We start from the raw sequence: 23,283 nt of genomic DNA on the forward strand, positions 1-23,283 counted from the left end.
AGCAATTAAATATGAAAAGCAATGACAATCTTCTGTTCGTATTATTTCAAAACATACAATATAAAATAATAAAATATAGTTTAATTAATGTTCATAATAAAACAAATGTGAAACTTATAATAAAATATAGTTTAATTGATGCTCACAATAAAATAAATGTGAAACTTATGGCACAATCTTTTGTTGTAAAGTACTATACTAAATTGTAATTTAAATTTATAATTATTAGTTAAAAACTTACAATAATATACCATTTTTATTATATTAGCTAAAAATAATATATTTTGATATTATTTTTTAGGGTTACTAACATTAAATTTTGATATAATTTAACCAAAAAATTTTAATGCTTTATGTTTTAAATTTTTTTAATAGAGCAATAAAATTACTTAACACATACATTAAGAAAAAAACTATTATTTTTATATATCTAGATATTCAAAAAACACAAAAACAAATTCTTTTAATAATACTTTAACAACTCATATAAATTAACAGAACAAATGATTATAAATCAAAATAATAGACAAAATATAAAATTGTGATAATAGTATTTGATGATAATTAAAACGAAAGTGAAAGGAAAAAAAAAGAAAATGAAAAAGAAAAACAAGACAATATAACAATTATGGTAAGATAATGACAGGCATGTGTATAGAAAATAAATAATAGGAAAAAATAATAGTGTGATACAATAAAAAAATATAATAAAAATATGAATTAATAATTTTAAAAATGTAATAAAATTAAATATAATTTAATAAATTGAATATAAAATTTAAAATTATACTTAAAAATAAAAATACTTTGAATATAATGTCTTTATTTTTATTTTAAATTAAATATTTTTTTTATCAAAGATCGGGACAAAAAGACTCGAACCCGCGACATCTAAGTGAGTATGGGAAATTATGCTGTTTGAGTTATAAATATTTATAAATAATTACTAGCAGTCTAGCACAGCAAGAGATAATTAGTCACATTCCGTATATACAGAAATGGGAATTTTTTCCCCAGTATTCCACACGTATGCTACTCCCTAAACCCTAAACTGCTAGCATACCTCAAAATTGCTAACAAACCGAACTTTCGAAAAACTAATAGGCAGTTGAATAGTTGATAGTGGCAAGCACGAACTCAGATTTCATAAAATTGATGCCAAAATTCCTCCAGCAAAGTCTATCCTTAATCAGTTTCAATCTGGAGTTTCCCTGTAAAATCAAGACGAAAGGATTACACATGAGCAATCCAAAAGGTTTAAAGAAAGAAGGGGATAAAGGAAACTAAGTCGGTTATGTTGATAACGTGAATGCAAATTATAGATTTATTTACCACAAACCATTTTCCAAATCCTTCTGCCTGCCATGAGGAGTATGTAACAAACTATTTGCAGCTTGAAAAAAAAAATCACATGAACCAGTTTCTCCCTCCAAAGCATCCTTTATCTCAATAAGATTTCTAGTCGATCATATGTGCATTTTATTTTATGCCTTTCTTCAATTGACATACTTATCTTCTCGGATGACTGCATAAAGACAGAAAAAATAAGCAAGGAAGGACACCACTGGAGGGAGAGGGAAAAAATAGGAAAAGAAGAAAACTAAAACCAGCAATCAATAAGGCTGTTCATCTTCATCAAAGTGTTAAACATACCTGTAAAGAACTAACATTCTGTATAATGCTATCAACACCTTCCTTGCATGAAGACATTATCTGTTGCATCTTGGGATCCTTGTTTATCAACAGAAGTACTGAAGCAACAGCATTCACCCTGACCAACCAGTTATTGGGATGTTGAGTGCAATTATCAGATATTGGCCACAAACTACTTTCAGCTACAGCTGATCCCATTGTCTTTAACACTAGATTCAGAAGTTTATGACACCGATCAAACAAGAAAAAGCAAGGTAGGAGATAGTAATGGACAGTGGTTAATTGAGTGGAAGATTTGCACTGCCCATCATAATCTTCTGGAAGGCACTGTGGGACAGTAAAAGACATAATGAGCTAAATTAGATTCCATTATTATGCTCATAAGTTTTGACATACAGTTTTGAAGAGCTTGTACAAAAAAGGCAAGGGTTGAAGGAAATGGAAAACAGAGATAAAAACAAATTGCGAATCCCTATTAAATAGGATAAGATACCATATCAGTCAGTCATGTATTTCAAAGATCTAAAAATTTTGACTTTTAAAACAAAAATAAGAAGCAACAAAATAAGGCAAGTGGCAACATCGTCATATAATATTTGATGGTCACAGGATTTTCGACAGCTACTCACTTGTGCAGCATCAATCAGATATTGGGAAAGATAAGTGCCTAGTGTGATAATACTTTGTTCAGAAAGTCTCGTTGGCTTGGAATCAACTGTAACAATCATTCTTAGGAGAGAACAACTGTTATCCAGAGGAGGCTTTAGCAGCTGTAATAAAAAACTGCTATCAGAACTGATGCTGCTAAGGAGCATCTGAATGAGCAAATACAAAACACCAGGAAACCATCAAAGGATAATAGGTTCTTAAGTAACAAAAATCAGTGTCACACACATATTAGTGTGTCAACTTACTATATGATCAATTATGACTTTCTCTATAATATTTAGAACAAGATAATTGCCTCCAATTTGTGCCATATATGAGCAGAGAAGAGTTGTCATTGACTTAATCGTTTGACAGAATATGTCACTCTTCAAACCAGAAGAACCTTCTGCAAAAGAAAGAGCAACATTGTTGATGCCATAACATTTCGAACATTAGTTAAAAGATTGATAAGCATAGCTAATTCAATTATATACTACTAGATGACTGAATTACATTTTATTTCAGTATGGAAGTCAACATAAGCTACCAAGCATTGTTATAAAAAGATGTCAGTGAGTAAACATTTTTCACATTACAATGACTTTGCTAGCACAAATAAAAAATGTAAAATGATATATATATATATATATATATATATATAATCGCCGCGGAGCAACAGCCGCGTCCTGATCTGATCTATCTACTCGGCAATTCATCCGGTGACTTCACGGTCGCCAAAGTATATATATATATATATATATATATATATATAAAACTAGTTTTCATACGTTAAACAAGAATATATGTTATCAAACGTTTTAAGTGAGTCTGTAAACTACCAGGAGAAACTTTAAAACGCAGGACCAAGGTGATGAAGATACTCAAGTGATCTGCAATTTTTATATGCCCTTCCCTATAGGCTGAATGAAGAATCTCAATGATACGGAATAACACAGACGGATCTAGTTCAGGACCTGCAATAAGCAAAAGAACAGTAAGTATCATCATAAGCTTTGACCCGAATCCTACAAAAGTCGCAATGGCTACGTTGCAACTTAAAGGATGTAGTGAAGAAAAGAAATGGAAAAAATAATTGTTCACAGTTGGATTTTAAAATAATAAGAAATTGACCCTAAGTTTTAAACAGGGATAGTGAGCTTACTTAAGCAACAACAAGCTATTGACTTTAAAATAGGCCAGTCCAGATGAGAGAGATAGTAAAGGCAACACAAAGAGAGCTCTTGACATTCTCTAGGAAGCCTCACAAAAGAACCGGAGCATTTCTTTCCTGCAAGATGAAAAAGCATTGTGATTGGAAGCTAATAACTGTGGGTAGTGTATTACTGGTAGTGATGGCAACAGCATGTTTACCTTCTTCTCCTTGACATGTGCAATAAAAATTTTGCAACTTGTCTTGGATGTCATCATACATGCAAGCAAGTGATGAGTTTGAAAAAGCACGTTGTCCTATATGAAGTTGAAGACGCAAAGCAACCTAGAGCGAACACTTAACAGTTTAGGGCCAATAAGTACTAAATTGGAAATTTCGGATCATAAATGCTATTACTACAGCATAATTAATCTCTATAATTTTGTCAAACTCAAGGATGAGAACTCATTTTCAAAATAAAAATAACGATTACCTCAGAGCAGGCTGGGTGATTATCTCCAAGCTGGATCAGCAAAAGAGGTAGCTCCGCAATCCAAGCCATTAAAGATTCTTGAAGTTTTAAATTTTCTGGATTGCTTGTCTCCAGAGAAAGCATGGCTTGGATCTGGAATTCAACCAAAAATAAAAGAGCAATACTTTAGAGAGATGCGTAGAATTGCCAACACAAAGATTGTCCTTGACCCAAGAATTCCAAATATTTCTCTCCGAGATAGAGACAAGGCTAAACTTACAGGAGTTAGCATGTCTTCGATTGCAGATAGACAGGCCAATTTCAATAAGGAACCCGGTTTGCTTTCCCTGAATATATACGTAAATGCCTGCAAGTTCCCATGAATTCCAATTTACAATAGAACACATGCAAACCTTTTATAAAAATATTAAAGGAGAGAGAGGTTGGAGGTGGAGGGAGAGGGAGGAAACCTACACTTGCTGTTACACATGTCAGCAGCAAGGAAGATCAAGGGGGGAATGGGAAAATTACTCCTTTTCAAATTATGAAAAGGAGAGGCAAGAAGAAAATGAGGTCCAGGGAGTAGGAGGAACCAAGTTTTAGGGAGTTTGTTTGAGGTGTATAAATAGAAAAAGGAGGGAGTAATTGGGAGGTTAGGAAAAAAGTAGAGTAAGAATTGGGGAGAGATTGGCCTCTCAAATGCCAAATATCGTTTCTGTTATTTCTTATACATACGCTCATATACACTAACATAATACAATTCTTCACTAATTTAGGAACTATCACACTTATACTCACTTTTCTGTATTCCACCGTCTTCTATTTCTATTCTCTTCTACTAATTCCTACTGCATTTGTATACTGCTTCTACCATAATTGTGTTTTACATCCTGTTATATCTGGGAGCTTTACGCTTAAATATGCGGAGTAAAAAAACAAGACTTAAACATGGTACAGGAAAATAGGAAATCATAGAATTTAAATATTCAGAAACTCACTGTATTCAATAAATTGCTTCCAACATAAAAAAAAAAAATTGATCTTCAGAATTCTAGTAGAAAGTCAAACCTGAAGAAGACGAGTTGTCCAATAGCTTGCCCCACGTGAAACAAATTTTGGAATAAAAGGAAGGAGCTGAATCAAACGCTTTTCCGAGACAGCATTATCAGATCGTGCACCTTCACATACCTGCATGCTAACAATTTCAGTCAAATTCAGTTGTAGAATGACCACTTTTCAAATTCATGAAACTTAGAATTATGTATTGAACCTGCCCAAGCAGTGCATGTTCCATAAACTCAAGAAATTTCTCCAACAAATCAGGAGGAAGACAGATCCATTCATTTAATTCAAAAAATATTTTTGCAACAGCCATGTTCAAGTCAACCAATCTATTGTTATCCTGGAAATCACAGTAAAGGAAAGAGTTAGTTTATTTGAAATTACAATTCCTGCTCCTTCCCATCTTATGCCTCAAACGGAAGGGGATTACTATTAAAAAAAAAACACACACACACACACACAGAATAATTTATAGGGAGAAAGTCTACATTTAATTTTTAAAAGTATTTGGCCCCAAATCCCTAACAGACCAAATATGAGTTCTAACTTCATATGTTCAATGCATATACATACAAGAAGAGGAATTCAAAACTGCATCATTTAGTTTCTGAATTACTCATGAAGTTAGAAGGCTAGAATGCGTCAATTATATACAAACATATATTCCTCAAAAAGCAGACCAGTTGGATGTTGGAACATTAGACTGGCCTTATCAAAGAGAGGTAAAAAGAAACTAGTAAATCCAATAAATGAACAACTAACTTACCAAAAAAGCACTACTTTGACAAATTAAATCAGGTTTACACTGAATGGGTTAAAAAACAGGAAACTATCTATTCTGAATAATTTTATTCTCTTTAAGCGCCAATTTGACAACTAGTCTCGTCCTGCCAAATCTGAGGAAAACAAATTAAAGAATGTATACCTTTTCTGAAAGATGATGAGCTGGACTGAGGGGGAAGAGAGGAAATAATTTCTTCAACAGTATAGAAGAGATTTTAACATCCCACATAGCCCCATTAGGTTCACCTTCCATACTTGGAGATTCTGAATCTTTATCAGCCCCATAAACAAATGACCTGATTATAAGATCTATGCCATGAAGAATAGATAGCATACAGCCAAAAGACTTTCCTTCAATACTTGCCATAGCAGTAATCGATGGAGTAAATTCCAGGAAACTATTTATTAATAATGGCGCTATATCCCTCAATTTCTTTATGATATGGGAAAAACCTACACAAAAATGTAACGCATAGAACAGAACAGTCAAAAATTATAACTAATACAAGGCCCAACAAAACCATTTAGACATTGGAAACTAAGCAAACTGATGTAACGCCAGTTAATTATTATCCTTTCAAAATCTGAAATGCGGTTTCATACCATTGGGGCTCCTAGGCATGTCATCATGAAAAGCATGCAATAATATTCGACCATTCTCATTCTGTTAAAAGAGAACACATCATAAATGAATTGGTAAAGCAAAAAAGCCAAAAATGACTGGCAAGAAACAAAGGCTGCATAAATCACAGCAAGAAAAACAAAGCAAGTAATTTGAGGAGTTTTTCCAAAAAGGAACCTACCAGCATCTGAAAAGCCAAGAATTTAGGATGTGTTTTGTTGTGATTTTTGTAGTAAAAAATTACCCTTTTCCATATTTGTGAAATTTTTGGAAAATAATCCAAATCTCAAAAAGAAGGAAGAAAATATTTTCATCTTTTCTATAGAAATTGGTAAGAGTAGCTTCTGAGAAAAATAAGATTTTACATTTTACAATCGTATAAAACGGTTAAGTTGTAAAATGATCTTTTTAAGAATACGAAACAAACATATCACCCATGATACTCAGTTCATTTTAACAAATTTCAAGCTAGTAATATGTACCGTGATATGTGTCAAGATTGCATCAAAATGTACCACACACTTTCAGAGTTGTCGATTCCAGTCGCATGTAATTTAATCAGTTAAAGAATAAAGTTGCAAGGAGAAAATGTCATGGATAGAGAAGAATTGCAAAAATGCCAAAAAGGTTTATGCCACATATAGATTAATACTAAAGCTCAGAAGCTTAGAAACAAGAATGATGCATTTACAATGTCATAGTTCATCCATGTCAAAAGGAATAGCCAGCATATTCACCAAATCAAATGAATACAAGATACCTTATTAACCAAATTAGTTTCTCCTTTATTCCATGGCAAGAGTGACAAGCAGCGGATCAATCCAGCAAGGGCATCCTTTAGTTTTCCTCTGTCCTGGGAAAAGTACTGGTTCTTCCTTAGAATATCCTCATAATTCTGAAAAATCTGTTAACCATGACCAAGGTAACGTAAATTCTATGCCCCATAATCCAGAAATAGGACAAAGACAATAACAAAATCAAACTCAGGAAAGGTTTGAAGGAAAAAAGTACGAGAGTCAATAGGTAAATAAAACTGGAAAGGAATTGGATAAAGAGGTTATATTACAAAATCTAATTATTATAAGCCAAAGGAAGTACAAATGCAATGTAGTGTGCATTCTACAACCAATAAGAAAATTGTGGTGATGCTATCTTAAGCCAATTTCACAGTTTTTGCCAGCTGAATATGTCCAAATTCAATTAAAAGAACACTATGAATAATAAAAAAATTAGAATATGTTGAAAATAAAAGGAAATAAACACCAAAAATATTTTAATCTTTTGCCAGATTTGAGATCTAGCCACTAAACGAATTTCTATCAAATGACATGACATATTGAAGCATTAACTTATGTTTCTATTACTACTATATATTTATATTATACTATAATAATGGATGCTTCTTAAAACAAAATACATCCATATGAATCTCGTGTCAATCCCAGCATACTGTTAAAGAAATTTATTAATGATATACCTTTTCTGCAAAAGAAGAAAAGGAAGGAGGATAAAACAGGAGGACGAGGTCTAAGAAATCAAATGCCATGATCCGAATGTCAAATGAAAAATGTGTCATAGCATTAAAAATGTAAGCCATCAACAAAGAAACGATCAGCTCTTGATTATCCTACAAAACACCAAAAGAACCAAAGTATAAAATAAGGTGAATGCAATTCAAAAGACAGTAATATTTCATGTAATAAACTAATGACAATTCAGGAGAAAATTAATTTATCAAACAAATTAGACAGTACCTCTTTACACCCAGGTAAAATCACTGATTTAAAAAGATCATACAAAGTTTTTCGGACCACCTTATCATCATCACCAATACGCTCACGAAGTTTTTCAATGGCAGCATACTTATGCAACTTCATCTCTGTTGGAAACTTATTGAATAAATCCTTAATACCCACCAATGCATCTGTATTTTAAGGGGGAAGTAGAATATGAATATCAGTACATGAGAGCTACACAACCCAAACGAATATTCAAACATGGTCAAAGGAAAGGGGCTCAAGGTTATTTTCAGAGGTTGAAGAAGTATACAGTATATTCGAATAGGATCGCCATCTCAAAGAGATAGTCAGTGTAAATTTTATAGGTTGAGTATCCAAAAATACAAAATAAACTGCCATCTTAATTTTCATTTTGGCAGGCGGTGGAATAATTGTAAATACAGTTACAGTGATTCAGGCTGGTTTCATTTGAGGCTTAAAGCCTTAACCCAAACCAAACTCAACTTAGTTGATACTTGGATTTTAAAAACAACCATACCACGGGAACTTGGAACTGACCATACCAATCCTATCAATGATTCTGGTTCAGGATCCAGTTACAACTTCAATGTTCTTAGTTCATTCAATCTGTAACACTAGTCTATTACTCATAATAACACAGTACACCTTACGATTGTGTAATGCATAGAATTATCCAAGTAGTTCATACAAAAGTCACGTTATCTGTTCTCCAAGGTGCAATATGCATTCGGCGGAGATTATTAAAACACATATCAAATGAGAAATATACCTCTCCGAACTTTGGCATTGTGATGAGATGTTTGCTGAAGAAGCTCTTTCAAAGTTAAACCTTTCTTGTTCACCGCTAAGCCGGCTTTATCCGCCGCTACACTCTGCTCCGGAAGAACAATCGCTTTAGATTTTATTTCCGTGTTCGTTGCATTCTTAGGCGGCGGCAGCTTCTTCCCAATCTTCCGCCGTATTTTCTTGAAGTCCACACCACGAGGTTTCTTCGAGTTCGCTTTGGAACGAGTCATCTTAGGCTATTAACAAAGCAGAAGAAGAATCGAAACTAGTTCAGAAAACAGTTATGGAAGCTCAATGCATTCAGTTTCAGGCTTCAGCAGCAAACACCGTTCACCACTTCGCGCGACGACACAACAACGGAGGAGGAAGGTGATTATCAGCTAGGTATTTTATTTCAGCATTAGGACTAAAACGGCGCCGTTTTTAATCGAGTGACGGAGGGAAGTGATAAGTAATTGGGCCTAATGGGCTATTGAGCCCATAAGGATGGCCCATTAAGCCCAATCCTAGGTGTACGAAAGTACTAACGGAGAAGGATCCAAGTTTTCTTTGTTGGGATGTGAAGCTCTGAAGACTGCGCAAATGCAACAGAGTCAGCAAGCCCCACCACACTCGACCTCTACTCCTCCTCCTGCTCCTCCGTCGTCCACTGGTGGCTCAGCGGCTGAGGCTCCGCCGAAGCAGGTGGCGCTCGCGATGGACAAGCTCGGAGAAGCCGAACGCATCATTGCCGACATCAGGATCGGCGCCGACCGAGTCCTCGAAGCTCTATTCGTCGCCGCCTCACAGCCTCACCACGGCACCAAGCCTCTTCAGCTCTTCCTCAAAGAAGATGCTTGTATGCGCCGCTACCTTCAGGACCTTCGATCCCTTGGTACTTATTTTGTTTTCCTTCTCCGTTTACTGCATTTTATTGAATCTTCGTTCCTTGCTATCTGGATTAGGGTTTTAGGAGTTTAGGATTTTAGGTTTTGCATGATTTTTGTTCCTGAGCTTGCACGTGAGAGATTTAAGCTTGATTTTGATTTTGTTAGGAAAGGAGCTGGAGGAATCTGGAGTTCTCAGTGAATCAGTTCGATCGCGAAAGGATTTTTGGGGATTGCATATGCCGCTGGTTTGTCCTGATGGTGCTATGGTTGCTTACGCTTGGAAACGACAGCTTGCAGGGCAAGCCGGTGCTTCCGCCGTGGACAGGACTAGGTTTGTTTTTATTTCTGCTGTAGACAGGAATTTAATCTTTTGTAGTTCAGTTGGACGAATAATATGGAAAAGGAATGGAGTGAAAATCAATGGAATCAACCATCTAGTGTTTTGTTTTGAATTTTGTTGCATTATGTTAGAAAGAGAGGAACGATTGAAGTAAATGCAGGGAATGATTGATTCATGCATACTAAGATAATGTCTGCAGTTTCAGTACAATTCAGCTTGACTAAGACACTAAGTTTACTTCGTATTTTTATCCTTCCTCCCAGGGTTCTGTACAACATTTTATTGATTTTCTTCTTCAACTAGTGGAAGATAAATTAGCTTCTAATGTCTTCTTTATTGTGTTTTTGTGTGTATTATGATTTATAATTATCGTACTCTTTTCCCAGTGCTGCTAACTCATGCTACATTGGCTGCTTACTTTGACTTTTGAATGACTTCAGGTTAGCTCTCAAGGCCTTCACTGATCAGAAGAGGCGTTTCTTCCCTCATCTTGATTATGGTCTTGAAACTAATGAATCAGCCTCGAAAAAACGTTGTGGATCAGTAGAAAGTACAGTGGATCCTAAGGAAGAAAGTAGTTTTCTTAAGATCCTGCCAGATGTTCTGAAATCAGTAGAAAAGGAAGTACCAAACTTGAAAATTTCAACTTTTGAGCGATTGGACTGGTTAAAAAGAGCATCCACACTTACTTCTTCTACAAATGAGAATTCTTTGGAACATAATTATCCTGCTTCTAACAAGCTAAGGTTAGGATCACTGGGCAATGTTGCTGCTGAGAAAATTGCGGTGATCGAGATGTTGGTGCCATCGACATTCAGAGTTGTTATTGCCTTGCATCCTGCTGGTTCTACTGATCCTGATGCCGTTGCATTCTTTGCTCCAGAGGAGGTATACTAAGTAACATTACCGTCACACTAATCAATATGACTTAAATAATGTTTAATGAAATTTTTGCATCCATGAATTCCACTGTTGTGTCATTGCTTTAAGACCATGTTTATTTAAAACTATACAACTTTTACAGAGCGGAAGCTATGTGCATGCCAGGGGGTTTTCAGTGCATCATGTATTTAGACATATCACGGTAATGATCTTTGTTGCAAACCAATTCATGCATCTGTTTAACAACTCCTTGAAGTCATTCTTATTTTAGGTTTTTTGGTCTTCCATTGTAGGATTATGCAGCTACAGCTCTGCAATATTTTCTTGGGAACCAAGTTGAAGCGTCTCTGTATTGCCTTTTGGTATGGAAACTATTCTGCTTTTACAAATAATGAAATGCTTATTTTGGTTAGAAGCTGTTCATTCCTGCATGGTATAATTTGCTTTCTACCTTTTTTGTTGTAGCACTGGATTTGCAGCTACCAGACTCTGTTTTCAAGACCATGCAGGTTTCATTTGCATTTTCCAGAACATCTAGTTTTTCATATCTTGGTGTAGAATTACAAGCCTTTTTTTTTTTTTTTTCTGTGGTGCAGCAAATGTTCCCGGCTACTTGCGGCAGATAAACAATCAGCTTTTCTGCTGCCTCCAGTGCTCCGTCCTTATTGGCAGTTTTCCTTATCAAAAATTTTGTCAACAATTTCCTCAAAAGACCATACTTCAGATATCACTCCTGCTTATCATGTTGGCTGCTTCTCCGAGGAATTATGACTGTGTACAGCATTGATTTAGGTAAGCTCAGCCCAATTATATTTGAAGCTACAAAGAGTAAGAGCTCCAATTTCATTGTTGTATTTCTATCTTTTTTTTTTTAAATCTTTTAGATTCTGATCTTCAGGAGCTGATCAGTGCTTGGCATATTGTATGAGCATCAAACGAGCAACAGCACCTATGAACGATCTATATCATGTTAATTTAAAGACTAGGAATTTTTGGATCCAGAAATTTCCTAACCAGTTTGATCATTACCTCACGACAACCGGTTAGTACAAGACAGTTATGACCTTCATGAGTGCACGATGGAAATGCCAGCTGATTTTACATTTTAGAAGTTCTTTTAGCTTAAGAAAATTATTACACTGTACGTTTAGGAATATATATCTGCTTTAAGAATCATACTTCCTACTCTCCTGTCAAAAAAAAAAAAAAAAGAATCATACTTCCTACTCAACTCTTACCTGCTCTGCATGGACTAGTTTCTCCATCCAAATATAAAGTTTAAGGGGGGCCAGTCTTTAGGATTGAACCGCTTGTACAGTTATATTGTGATGGATGCTATAAACATTCTTGTATAAGTCGATGATGTACTGGTTCTCTAAAGCCATCGCAGCAGAGCTTCATAGTTGTACACAACTACAAAATTAGCTTTTCTTTATTACATATTTCATCGTAGGAGTTGAATTAATTGTAATTAGTGAAAATTTTTCAAGTTCTGCTGCTTTAAGAACAGTTGCTGTTCCCAAGTACTGTAAAATCATTGTTCGTAGTTGTGGATTTTGTGTATGTAGAATTTATTGCCGTTATACTTTATCATAGGTGTCTCAGTACTGGACCGAAATCGAGTATTATTGTGTGATGTTTGAGGACAATACAATTGTAGAATAAATTTTTTTGTTGGAAATCAGGAAACCCGCCCGGACCAAAACCCACAATTCCTGTCTCTGGGACTCTGACTATCCCAAGACTAGTTCCTTCCCTTTTGAAATTAAAACCCATTTACATTGCACAGAAAGAAAATAGTGAGAGAAACGGAACGAAGGAGGCTAAACTCTAGAACCTACCCCGCAGCCCATGTGACTGCCATATGTAATTAGTCTTCTTCAAGCTCAATGGTGGTGGTTTCTTCTTGCTATACTATGCACACAGGCTTACAAAAAATTGGCTTTTTCCAGGGAGCGAATTACTGGTCACGAAAAAATGTAATAAAGAAATATATTTAGTAGATTGTAGCAGAGACCAGTCCTGCTTGTTCAATATGGGCAAAACTGATAACAAATGTTTGTATCTTATATTCGGTCAGCATATTCAATGAATCTTCCTGTGGTTCTCGGTTATGCAATTCATCGGATATAAGGATAAGTCAGAAACCAGCCATAGGATAAAGACGAATAAGTAAAGAGATAGAAGATAGAGAAACATGTGATTTTCTTCCTTGTCCGTTATAAATAGTCAATTTTCAGAATGGCAAGTGTTGCCCAGTTTGAAAGATTTGAATGCCCCAAGTTGTACAAAATTATGTCATGCAAGTTATTGACCATGCATCCCTAATAAATAAGGTTTAGCTCTTTGGATAATTTTACCAAAGAAAAATAATACCATAGTGATCTATTAACTTTCCGACAATTGACTTAATTGATAAATTTGCATAATTGTCAAAAGTAACACTGACGGTGATTCGTGCGAAACAGCTGGGTACTTCAAAAGAATAAGAAATGGAGAAATGATAGTGTGATTGGTACTCGGTGCATCCAAAAGGATTGAAATTGAATTCCGACAAGATCGATGATGAATTCCACACAGAAACAAAAAGATAATTAGATAAAATAAATCAATAATTGCGTTCATTGATCTATCTTTTATTCACCCAATTCATAAAATACGCACAGATAAAATTTGTCACGAGCAGGAGTGATAAGCCAGCTGTCGACATGCGTGGCGCGAGCCGCAAGGTTCATCGTTGAGTTATGAGGTTATTGGTCGTCGTCCGAATTATAACATAAACAAATTAAATAGCCTTATATTAGGAAAAATATAGAGAGCCAATATAATTAGTGTACGATGTGTACAATGGAAATATTTCTGTAATTAAAATTAAATAATAATTAAATTAATTAATTATTATTCATTTTCAATTTTAAATATGTGCTGCAAGGTTGAACGTCCGTCTCTAGGAATCCGAGCTTCTTGTGTTTGTTGTTTGTATGAGAGCACGGGCAATACAAAGGGGATGGGATGTACCTACAAAGGCACTCTGAAACTTAAGTCAGTGTGTATTCTAGCTTACTTGAAAAAAATTTATCTTTCTAGAGACGTTTTACTTCACTTTTTATATGATGAGTTCCTCATCTGTTACACTTCTCGGCGCTAACGTTCGAGTAATTGATATCGTAACCGACCTTATTTTGTCGTTGGAACGTCGGTTACGATAGGAATATTAATATCGCCGAGTTATGGCTCATAATTCCGAATAATAACGAAAAACGACGAGCTATATTGTATGTTGGTAATGGCTATGGGGCCGAGTTATAACGTGTAATAATGATGACCATATCACAGCCTCCAAGCTTAGCCTGAGGAGAATTTTAATGAAGCAGGTTGAGATTTTGGATGAGTTATAACTCGGCTTACGTGGGTTAGCCCCCAGATCAACTTACTTCATTAAAAGAGGGTGTTTTTGTTTTATATTTTTATTTTGTACATGGGGAGTCGTGTCCGTTAGTTTCTGATGAGAGAGAAAGAGTAATGGCTTTATTTAATTTTGCCGGTTCCCAATGTTGGGTTTGCTGTTTGATGTGGCTTTGGGAGTGGAAGTTATCATTTGGAACGTTTGAGGTTTTAATAGCTTTGATCTTTGGAGTTTTTTGGTGGCTGATTTTGGCGATTGGTTATCTGCTTGTTTTTGGAAGAATGAGTAAGAGAGGTATGTTTCTGCTTCTTTATTTCTAATCTGTTTCTTCATCTTTCTCCCTCTTCCTTCTTCTTTCTTTCGTTTGTATGCTGGTTGGTGGGCAGATGGGGTTCGAGAAAGAGAAAAAAGATAAGGTGGATTGGTCTTATGATTGGGTAGGAGAGGATGTGAAATTGCGGGTGTCATTGTGCTCTGATGAAGCGACGGTGAAGGAGGTTGATGTGACTAAAATAGTGAGGGTGGGTTCTGGAGTTAAGGTAGAGTTGTTACCATGCAGTGTTGATGATAGAGTTTACCACTGGGAATGGGGGTTTGGATTTTTCTACATGCATAGTTGTGTGCTTGAAGAATTGCGAGTGAGGCTACCGTTTACGGAGTTTGAATGTCAGATTTTGAGGCAGTTAAACTGCGCTCCATCACAGCTTCATCCAAATGGGTGGGCTTTCCTTCGATCTTTTGAGGTTCTGATGGAATTCCTTGAGGAGGTGCCATCCGTTGATTTGTTCTTTTCTTTATTCCAAGCTAAAGGGGTGTGGAAAGGGGGTTGGGTGAACTTTAACAGTACTCCGGGTTTTGAAATTTTCAAGCTATATAAGTCCTCATTTAAAGACTTTAAGAAGATGTATTTTAAAGTCAGAGGTTCGGAAGAGGATTTTCCGTTTTTCATTGATGAAAATCTCGCTGAGAAATTTTCACTGTTTTGGTGCTCGGAGCCCCAAAATATACTCAGCCCAGAGGTGATATCCCCGAGGAATGAGTGTCTGATAGAGTTTTTGGTGGAAAATATTGATCGGAAAAATTTAATATCGATGTATGAGTTGCTGAAGTGGGAGGAGGATAAAGATGCTGTTGTAGAGTATTTGGGTGAGTGTTAGGGTTTATGTTGATGTCTCTGTTATTCTGTTAAAAAATGTTTAACATGAATTGTTTTTTGTAGGTGGGAAGTATCCCGGTGTCTCGGCTGCGTCTTTAAGGTCGCGTTTCAAGACCAAGAATTTGGACAAAGAAGTGTCTTCTTCCAATGCTGAAAAAGCAGCTGGATCTGGAGAGGTTACTCAACCTCCGCGTGGTCGGACTAAGGTAATTGTAAAAAATAGGAAGTCGGATGTTGTTGAACTTTCTGAGAATTCTGATGAGAAGGAACATGTAGTTCCTTTAGAAGAAATACAAACTTTCATGGGTAACCATAAAAAACTTCATGAAATAACCGAGCATAGTGAATGCTTTTCTGTGTGGGGAAAGGAGTATCCATATATGGCTGTGGTTGACGAGTATTACCAGTCTTCCGCTGATGTTTCTATTGCCAAGGAATTTGGTGATATGGCTATTGGGCAGTATATGCAGGTAATTGCCGAATTTGTTTCTGTTTTCATTTGTGTTCTGAGTTAGTGTGAGATTTATTTTTTATTGCTTTTGTCTTAGGTTGTCGGACTGCGCCTTGCCAGTCTTGGGCAGAGCCAAGAGTTGAAATATAAAAATGTTTCAGTGGAGAAGAGTGAAATTTCTAAGTTAAAGGAAGAGCTGAGTAAGGAAAAAGCTGCTTCTGCCGAGCTTCAGAGTCGGTTAACTGAGACCGAAAAATTATTAAAAGAGACAAAAGAAAATTATGTCAGAGACGTTGAAGATTTGAAGAAGAAGGAGAGTGATCTGGCGAGCATGCAATCTCGTCTTATTGAGGTCACTGCTCAATTTAAGGATATGGAGAAGAAAAAGGCGGACGAGATATTGGATTCTTTTGTTGAAGGTTTTGAAAGGGCGACGTTGCAGGTAAAATTTTTGGTACCGGATGCCGATCTCTCTGGTATGGACCCCGGAAAGATAGTGCGAGATGGTCAGCTAATCGAGGATGATGGTGACTGGTGCACGAAATTATGATCATCAATGGCGCCATCAACATGGTACGCTCATTGCAATCTCAACTCTCTATCACAACTCCGCACAACTAACCAGCAAGTGCACTGGGTCGTCCAAGTAATAAACCTTACGCGAGTAAGGGTCGATCCCACGGAGATTATTGGTATGAAGCAAGCTATGGTCACCTTGTAAATCTTAGTCAGGCAGACTCAAATGGGTATAGATGATGAACGAAACATAAAGATAAAGATAGAGATACTTATGTAATTCATTGGTAAAAACTTCAGATAAGCGTATGAAGATGCTTGGTCCCTTCCGTCTCTCTGCTTTCCTACTGTCTTCATCCAATCCTTCTTACTCCTTTCCATGGCAAGCTTATGCAAGGGTTTCACCGTTGTCAGTGGCTACCTCCCATCATCTCAGTGGAAATGTTCAACGCACCCTGTCACGGCACGGCTATCCATCTGTCGGTTCTCAATCAGGCCGGAATAGAATCCAGTGATTCTTTTGCGTCTGTCACTAACGTCCCGCCCTCAGGAGTTTGAAGCATGTCACAGTCATTCAATCATTGAATCCTACTCAGAATACCACAGACAAGGTTAGACCTTCCGGATTCTCTTGAATGCCGCCATCAGTTCTTGCCTATACCACGAAGACTCTGATCTCACGGAATGGCTGGCTCGGTTGTCAGGCGAGCGCTCGGTTGTCAGGCGATCAACCATGCATCGTGTATCAGGAATCCAAGAGATATTCACCCAATTTAAGGTAGAACGGAGGTGGTTGTCAGTCACACGTTCATAGGTGAGAATGATGATGAGTGTCACGGATCATCACATTCATCAAGTTGAAGAACAAGTGATATCTTGGAACAAGAACAAGCGGAATTGAATAGAAGAACAATAGTAATTGCATTAATACTCGAGGTACAGCAGAGCTCCACACCTTAATCTATGGTGTGTAGAAACTCCACCGTTGAAAATACATAAGAACAAGGTCTAGGCATGGCCGTGAGGCCAGCCTCCCAAAGAGGGTTCAATCATAAAAACATGATCAAAAGATCCTCGATTGAAAGATGAAAATACAATGGTAAAAGGTCCTATATATAGAGAACTAGTAGCCTAGGGTGTATAGAGATGAGTAAATGACATAAAAATCCACTTCCGGGCCCACTTGGTGTGTGCTTGGGCTGAGCAATGAAGCATTTTCGTGTAGAGACTCTTCTTGGAGTTAAACGCCAGCTCTTGTGCCAGTTTGGGCGTTTAACTCCCACTTTGGTGCCAGTTCCGGCGTTTAACGCTGGGAAATCTGAAGGTGACTTTGAACGCCGGTTTGGGCCATCAAATCTTGGGCAAAGTATGAACTATCATATATTGTTGGAAAGCCCAGGATGTCTACTTTCCAACGCCGTTGAGAGCGTGCCAATTGGGCTTCTGTAGCTCCAGAAAATCCACTTCGAGTGCAGGGAGGTCAGAATCCAACAGCATCTGCAGTCCTTTTTAGTCTCTGAATCAGATTTTTGCTCAGGTCCCTCAATTTCAGCCAGAAAATACCTGAAATCACAGAAAAACACACAAACTCATAGTAAAGTCCAGAAAAGTGAATTTTAACTAAAAACTAATAAAAATATACTAAAAACTCAACCAAATATACTAAAAACATACTAAAAACAATGCCAAAAAGCGTACAAATTATCCGCTCATCACAACACCAAACTTAAATTGTTGCTTGTCCTCAAGCAACTGAAAATCAAATAAGATAAAAAGAAGAGAATATGCAATGAATTCCAAAAATATCTATGAAGATCAGTATTAATTAGATGAGCGGGGCTTTTAGCTTTTTGCCTCTGAATAGTTTTGGCATCTCACTCTATCCTTTGAAATTCAGAATGATTGGCTTCTTTAGGAACTCAGAATCCAGATAGTGTTATTGATTCTCCTAGCTAAGTATGATGATTCTTGAACACAGCTACTTATTGAGTCTTGGCTGTGGCCCAAAGCACTTTGTCTTCCAGTATTACCACCGGATACATACATGCCACAGACACATAATTGGGTGAACCTTTTCAGATTGTGACTCAGCTTTGCTAGAGTCCCCAACTAGAGGTGTCCAGGGTTCTTAAGCACACTCTTTTTGCCTTGGATCACAACTTTATTTCTTTCTTTTTCTTTCTTTTTCTCTTTCTCCCCTTTTTTTTCGTTTTTCTTTTTTCTTTCTTTTTTTTTTCACTGCTTTTTCTTGCTTCAAGAATCATTTTTATGATTTTTCAGATCCTCAGTAACATGTCTCTTTTTTCATCATTCTTTCAAGAGCCAACATTCATGAACCACAAATTCAAAAGACATATGCACTGTTTAAGCATACATTCAGAAAACAAAAGTGTTGCCACCACATCAAAATAATTAAACTGTTATAAAATTCAAAATTCATGCAATTCTTATCTTTTTTAATTAAGAACATTTTTCATTTAAGAGAGGTGATGGATTCATAGGACATTCATAACTTTTAGGCATAGATACTAATGATCACAAGACACAAACATAGATAAACATAAGCACTAAAATTCGAAAAACAGGAAAATAAAGAACAAGGAGATTAAAAAATGGGTCCACCTTAGTGATGGCGGCTTGTTCTTCCTCTTGAAGGTCTTATGGAGTGCTTGAGCTCCTCAATGTCTCTTCCTTGTCTTTGTTGCTCCTCTCTCATGATTCTTTGATCTTCTCTAATTTCATGGAGGAGAATGGAATGTTCTTGGTGCTCCACCCTTAGTTGTCCCATGTTGGAACTCAACTCTCCTAGGGAGGTGTTTAGTTGCTCCCAATAGTCTTGTGGAGAAAAGTGCATCCCTTGAGGCATCTCAGGGATCTCATGATGAGAGGGGTCTCTTGTTTGCTCCATCCTTTTTTTTAGTGATGGGCTTGAGGTCATGCCTTCTCAGTTGAACTGGCTTCCCTCTTGAGTTTCTCTTCCATTGAGTGCCCTCTTCACAAATGTCTGTGAGGACTTGGTCCAACCTTTGATCAAAGTTGACCCTTTTTGAGTTTGAAAGGGACCTCAGGGATCACCTTCTTCTTGGCCATAACTTCATAGAAGTGGTCTTGATGCACCCTTGAGATGAATCTCTCCATCTCCCATGACTCGGAGGTGAAAGCTTTTGCCTTCCCTTTCTTCTTTCTAGAGGTTACTCCGGCCTTGGATGCCATAAATGGTTATGGAAAAACAAAAAGCAATGCTTTTTTCACACCAAACTTAAAAGATTTGCTCGTCCTCGAGCAAAAGTAGAAAGAAGAGGGTAGAAGAAGAAGAAATAGAGGAGATGGAGGTGGCTTTGTGGTTCGGCCATTATGGGTGGGTTTGGGAGGGAAAGTGGTTTGGATTTGAATGGTGAGGTAGGTGGGGTTTTATGAAGGATGGATGTGAGTGGTGAAGAGAAAGATGGGATTGGATAGGTGAAGGGTTTTTGGGGAAGAGGTATTGAGGTGATTGGTGAATGGGTGAAGAAGAAGGGAGAGGGTGGTGAGGTTGGTGGGGATCCTGTGGGGTCCACAGATCCTGAGGTGTCAAGGAAAAGTCATCCCTGCACCAAATGGCATGCAAAAATGCGTTTTGAGCCAATTCTGGCGTTAAACGCCGGGCTGGTGCCCATTTCTGGCGTTTAACGCCAGGTTCTTGCCCTTTCCTGGCGTTTAACGCCAGTCTGGTGCCCCTTTCTGGCGTTAAACGCCCAGAATGGTGCCAGACTGGGCGTTAAACGCCCATCTGCTAGCCTTACTGGCGTTTAAACGCCAGTAGGTTCTTCCTCCAGGGTGTGCTATTTTTCTTCCTGTTTTTCATTCTGTTTTTGCTTTTTCAATTGATTTTGTGACTTCTCATGATCATTAACCTACAGAAAACATAAAATAACAAAGAAAAATAGATAAAATATAACATTGGGTTGCCTCTCAACAAGCGCTTCTTTAATGTCAGTAGCTTGACAGTGGGCTCTCATGGAGCCTCACATTTTCTCAGAGCAATGTTGGAACCTCCCAACACCAAACTTAGAGTTTGAATGTGGGGGTTCAACACCAAACTTAGAGTTTGGTTGTGGCCTCCCAACACCAAACTTAAAGTTTGACTGTGGGGGCTCTGTTTGACTCTGATTTGAGAGAAGCTCTTCATGCTTCCTCTCCATGGTGACAGAGGGATATCCTTGAGCCTTAAATAAAAAGGATTCTTCATTCACTTGAATGATCAGTTCACCTCCATCAACATCAATCACAGCCTTAGCTGTGGCTAGGAAGGGTCTGCCAAGGATGATGGATTCATCCATGCATTTCCCAGTCTCTAGGACTATGAAATCAGCAGGGATGTAATGGTCTTCAATCTTCACCAAAACATCCTCTACAAGTCCATAAGCTTGTTTTCTTGAATTGTCTGCCATCTCTAGTGAGATTCTTGCAGCTTGCACCTCAAAGATCCCTAGCTTCTCCATTACAGAGAGAGGCATGAGGTTTACACTTGACCCTAAGTCACACAGAGCCTTCTTGAAGGTCATGGTGCCTATGGTACAAGGTATGGAGAACTTCCCAGGTTCCTGCCTCTTTTGAGGTAATTTCTGCCTAGACAAGTCATCCAATTCTTTGGTGAGCAAAGGGGGTTCATCCTCCCAAGTCTCATTTCCAAATAACTTGTCATTTAGCTTCATGATTGCTCCAAGGTATTTAGCAACTTGCTCTTCAGTGACATACTCATCCTCTTCAGAGGAAGAATACTCATCAGAGCTCATGAATGGCAGAAGCAAGTCCAATGGAATCTCTATGGTCTCATTTTGAGCCTCAGATTCCCATGGTTCCTCATTGGGGAACTCAGTGGAGGCCAGTGGACGTCCATTGAGGTCTTCCTCAGTGGCGTTCACTGCCTCTCCTTCTTCTCCAAATTCGGCCATGTTGATGGCCTTGCACTCTCCTTTTGGATTTTCTTCTGTATTGCTTGGAAGAGTACTAGGAGGGAGTTCAGTAATTTTCTTGCTCAGCTGTCCCACTTGTGCCTCCAAATTTCTAATGGAGGACCTTGTTTCAGTCATGAAACTTTGAGTGATTTTGATTAGATCAGAGACCATGGTTGCTAAGTCAGAGTGGTTCTGCTTAGAATCCTCTGTCTGTTGCTGAGAAGATGATGGAAAAGGCTTGCCATTGCTAAACCTGTTTCTTCCACCATTATTGTTGTTGAAACCTTGTTGAGGTCTCTGTTGATCCTTCCATGAGAAATTTGGATGATTTCTCCATGAAGAATTATAGGTGTTTCCATAGGGTTCTCCTAGGTAATTCACCTCTTCCATTGAAGGGTTCTCAGGATCATAAGCTTCTTCTTCAGATGAAGCATCCTTAGTACCGCTTGGTGCATTTTGCATTCCAAACAGACTTTGAGAAATCAAATTGACTTGTTGAGTCAATATCTTGTTCTGAGCCAGAATGGCATTCAGAGTATCAATCTCAAGAACTCCTTTCTTCTGATTTGTCCCATTGTTCACAGGATTCCTTTCAGAAGTGTACATGAATTGGTTATTTGCAACCATTTCAATTAGTTCTTGAGCTTCTGTAGGCGTCTTCTTCAGATGAAGAGATCCTCCAACAGAGCTATCCAAAGACATCTTGGATAGTTCAGAGAGACCATCATAGAAAATACCTATGATGCTCCATTCAGAAAGCATGTCAGAAGGACATTTTCTAATCAATTGTTTGTATCTTTCCCAAGCTTCATAGAGGGATTCTCCATCCTTCTGTTTGAAGGTTTGGACTTCCACTCTAAGCTTACTCAGTTTTTGAGGTGGAAATAACTTTGCCAAGAAGGCATTGACTAGCTTTTCCCATGAGTCCAGGCTTTCTTTAGGTTGTGAGTCCAACCATGTCCTAACTCTGTCTCTTACAGCAAAAGGGAATAGCATAAGTCTGTAGACCTTAGGGTCAACCCCATTAGTCTTGACAGTGTCATAGATTTGCAAGAATTCAGCTAAGAACTGATGAGGATCTTCCAATGGAAGTCCATGGAACTTGCAATTCTGTTGCATTAGAGAAACTAATTGAGGCTTAAGCTCAAAGTTGTTTGCTCCAATGGCAGGGATAGAGATGCTTCTCCCATAGAAGTCGGGAGTAGGTGCAGTAAAGTCACCCAGCACCTTCCTTGCATTGTTTGCATTGTTGTTGTTTTCGGCTGCCATGTCTTCTTCTTTGAAGATTTCTGTTAGGTCCTCTACAGAGAGTTGTGCCTTAGCTTCTCTTAGCTTTCGCTTCAAGGTCCTTTCAGGCTCAGGGTCAGCTTCAACAAGAATGCTTTTGTCTTTGTTCCTGCTCATATGAAAGAGAAGAGAACAAGAAAATGTGGAATCCTCTATGTCACAGTATAGAGATTCCTTGAGGTGTCAGAGAAGAAGAAAATTAGAAGGAAGAGGTAGAAGAATTCGAACTTAATCAGATAGAGTTCGAATTGTGCATTGAGAAGGAGTGGTACTCCATAAATAGAAGGATGTGAGAAGAGAGGAAGAAATTTTCGAAAATTAAGTGAGAGATTTTGAAAACATTTTGAAAAATTGGTGGATAATTTTCGAAAACTAAAAGTGGGAAAGAAATCAAGTGATTTTTGAAAAAGATTTTGAAAAAAAATATATGATTGAAAATTATTTTTGAAAAAGATGTGATTAAAAAGATATGATTGAAAAGTTATGGTTTAAAAAAGATATGA

At 37.4% G+C, this 23,283-nt stretch overlaps 2 protein-coding genes and 1 non-coding gene across 5 annotated transcripts; 2 read left to right on the forward strand and 1 right to left on the reverse strand.

Moving 5' to 3' along the window:
• Positions 1-882: 882 nt before the first annotated feature.
• Positions 883-9,306, reverse strand: LOC130954491 (uncharacterized). Of its 2 annotated transcripts, none has more exons than XM_057881238.1 (18): positions 8,920-9,306; positions 8,145-8,314; positions 7,868-8,017; positions 7,151-7,294; positions 6,372-6,432; positions 5,911-6,221; positions 5,194-5,325; positions 4,992-5,111; positions 4,204-4,290; positions 3,945-4,076; positions 3,673-3,796; positions 3,464-3,589; positions 3,141-3,275; positions 2,568-2,707; positions 2,283-2,423; positions 1,654-1,980; positions 1,340-1,525; positions 883-1,211 (listed from the first exon to the last, which is right to left on the reverse strand). In XM_057881238.1, the coding sequence occupies exons 1-17, from the start codon at positions 9,164-9,166 to the stop codon at positions 1,442-1,444; spliced, it is 2,631 nt and encodes an 876-aa protein (XP_057737221.1). In that variant the 5' UTR covers positions 9,167-9,306; the 3' UTR covers positions 883-1,211; positions 1,340-1,441. The 2 variants fall into 2 exon arrangements, with proteins under 2 accessions (XP_057737221.1, XP_057737220.1); XM_057881237.1 differs by having other exon boundaries at positions 884-1,211; positions 1,333-1,525.
• Positions 9,307-9,500: 194 nt separating this feature from the next.
• Positions 9,501-12,617, forward strand: LOC130956237 (mediator of RNA polymerase II transcription subunit 27). 2 transcript variants are annotated; one of them, XM_057883286.1, is made up of 8 exons: positions 9,501-9,810; positions 9,971-10,136; positions 10,586-11,033; positions 11,170-11,229; positions 11,321-11,389; positions 11,493-11,536; positions 11,624-11,819; positions 11,912-12,617. In XM_057883286.1, the coding sequence occupies exons 1-7, from the start codon at positions 9,519-9,521 to the stop codon at positions 11,796-11,798; spliced, it is 1,254 nt and encodes a 417-aa protein (XP_057739269.1). In that variant the 5' UTR covers positions 9,501-9,518; the 3' UTR covers positions 11,799-11,819; positions 11,912-12,617. The 2 variants fall into 2 exon arrangements, with proteins under 2 accessions (XP_057739269.1, XP_057739268.1); XM_057883285.1 differs by having other exon boundaries at positions 11,926-12,617.
• Positions 12,618-22,249: 9,632 nt separating this feature from the next.
• Positions 22,250-22,357, forward strand: LOC130959438 (small nucleolar RNA R71). Its single transcript, XR_009078517.1, has one exon. It is a non-coding gene; the product is annotated as a small nucleolar RNA R71 (small nucleolar RNA).
• Positions 22,358-23,283: the final 926 nt, after the last annotated feature.

This window comes from Arachis stenosperma, chromosome 10 (assembly GCF_014773155.1).
Source record: "Arachis stenosperma cultivar V10309 chromosome 10, arast.V10309.gnm1.PFL2, whole genome shotgun sequence".
In the NCBI taxonomy this organism is placed as follows: domain Eukaryota; kingdom Viridiplantae; phylum Streptophyta; class Magnoliopsida; order Fabales; family Fabaceae; genus Arachis; species Arachis stenosperma.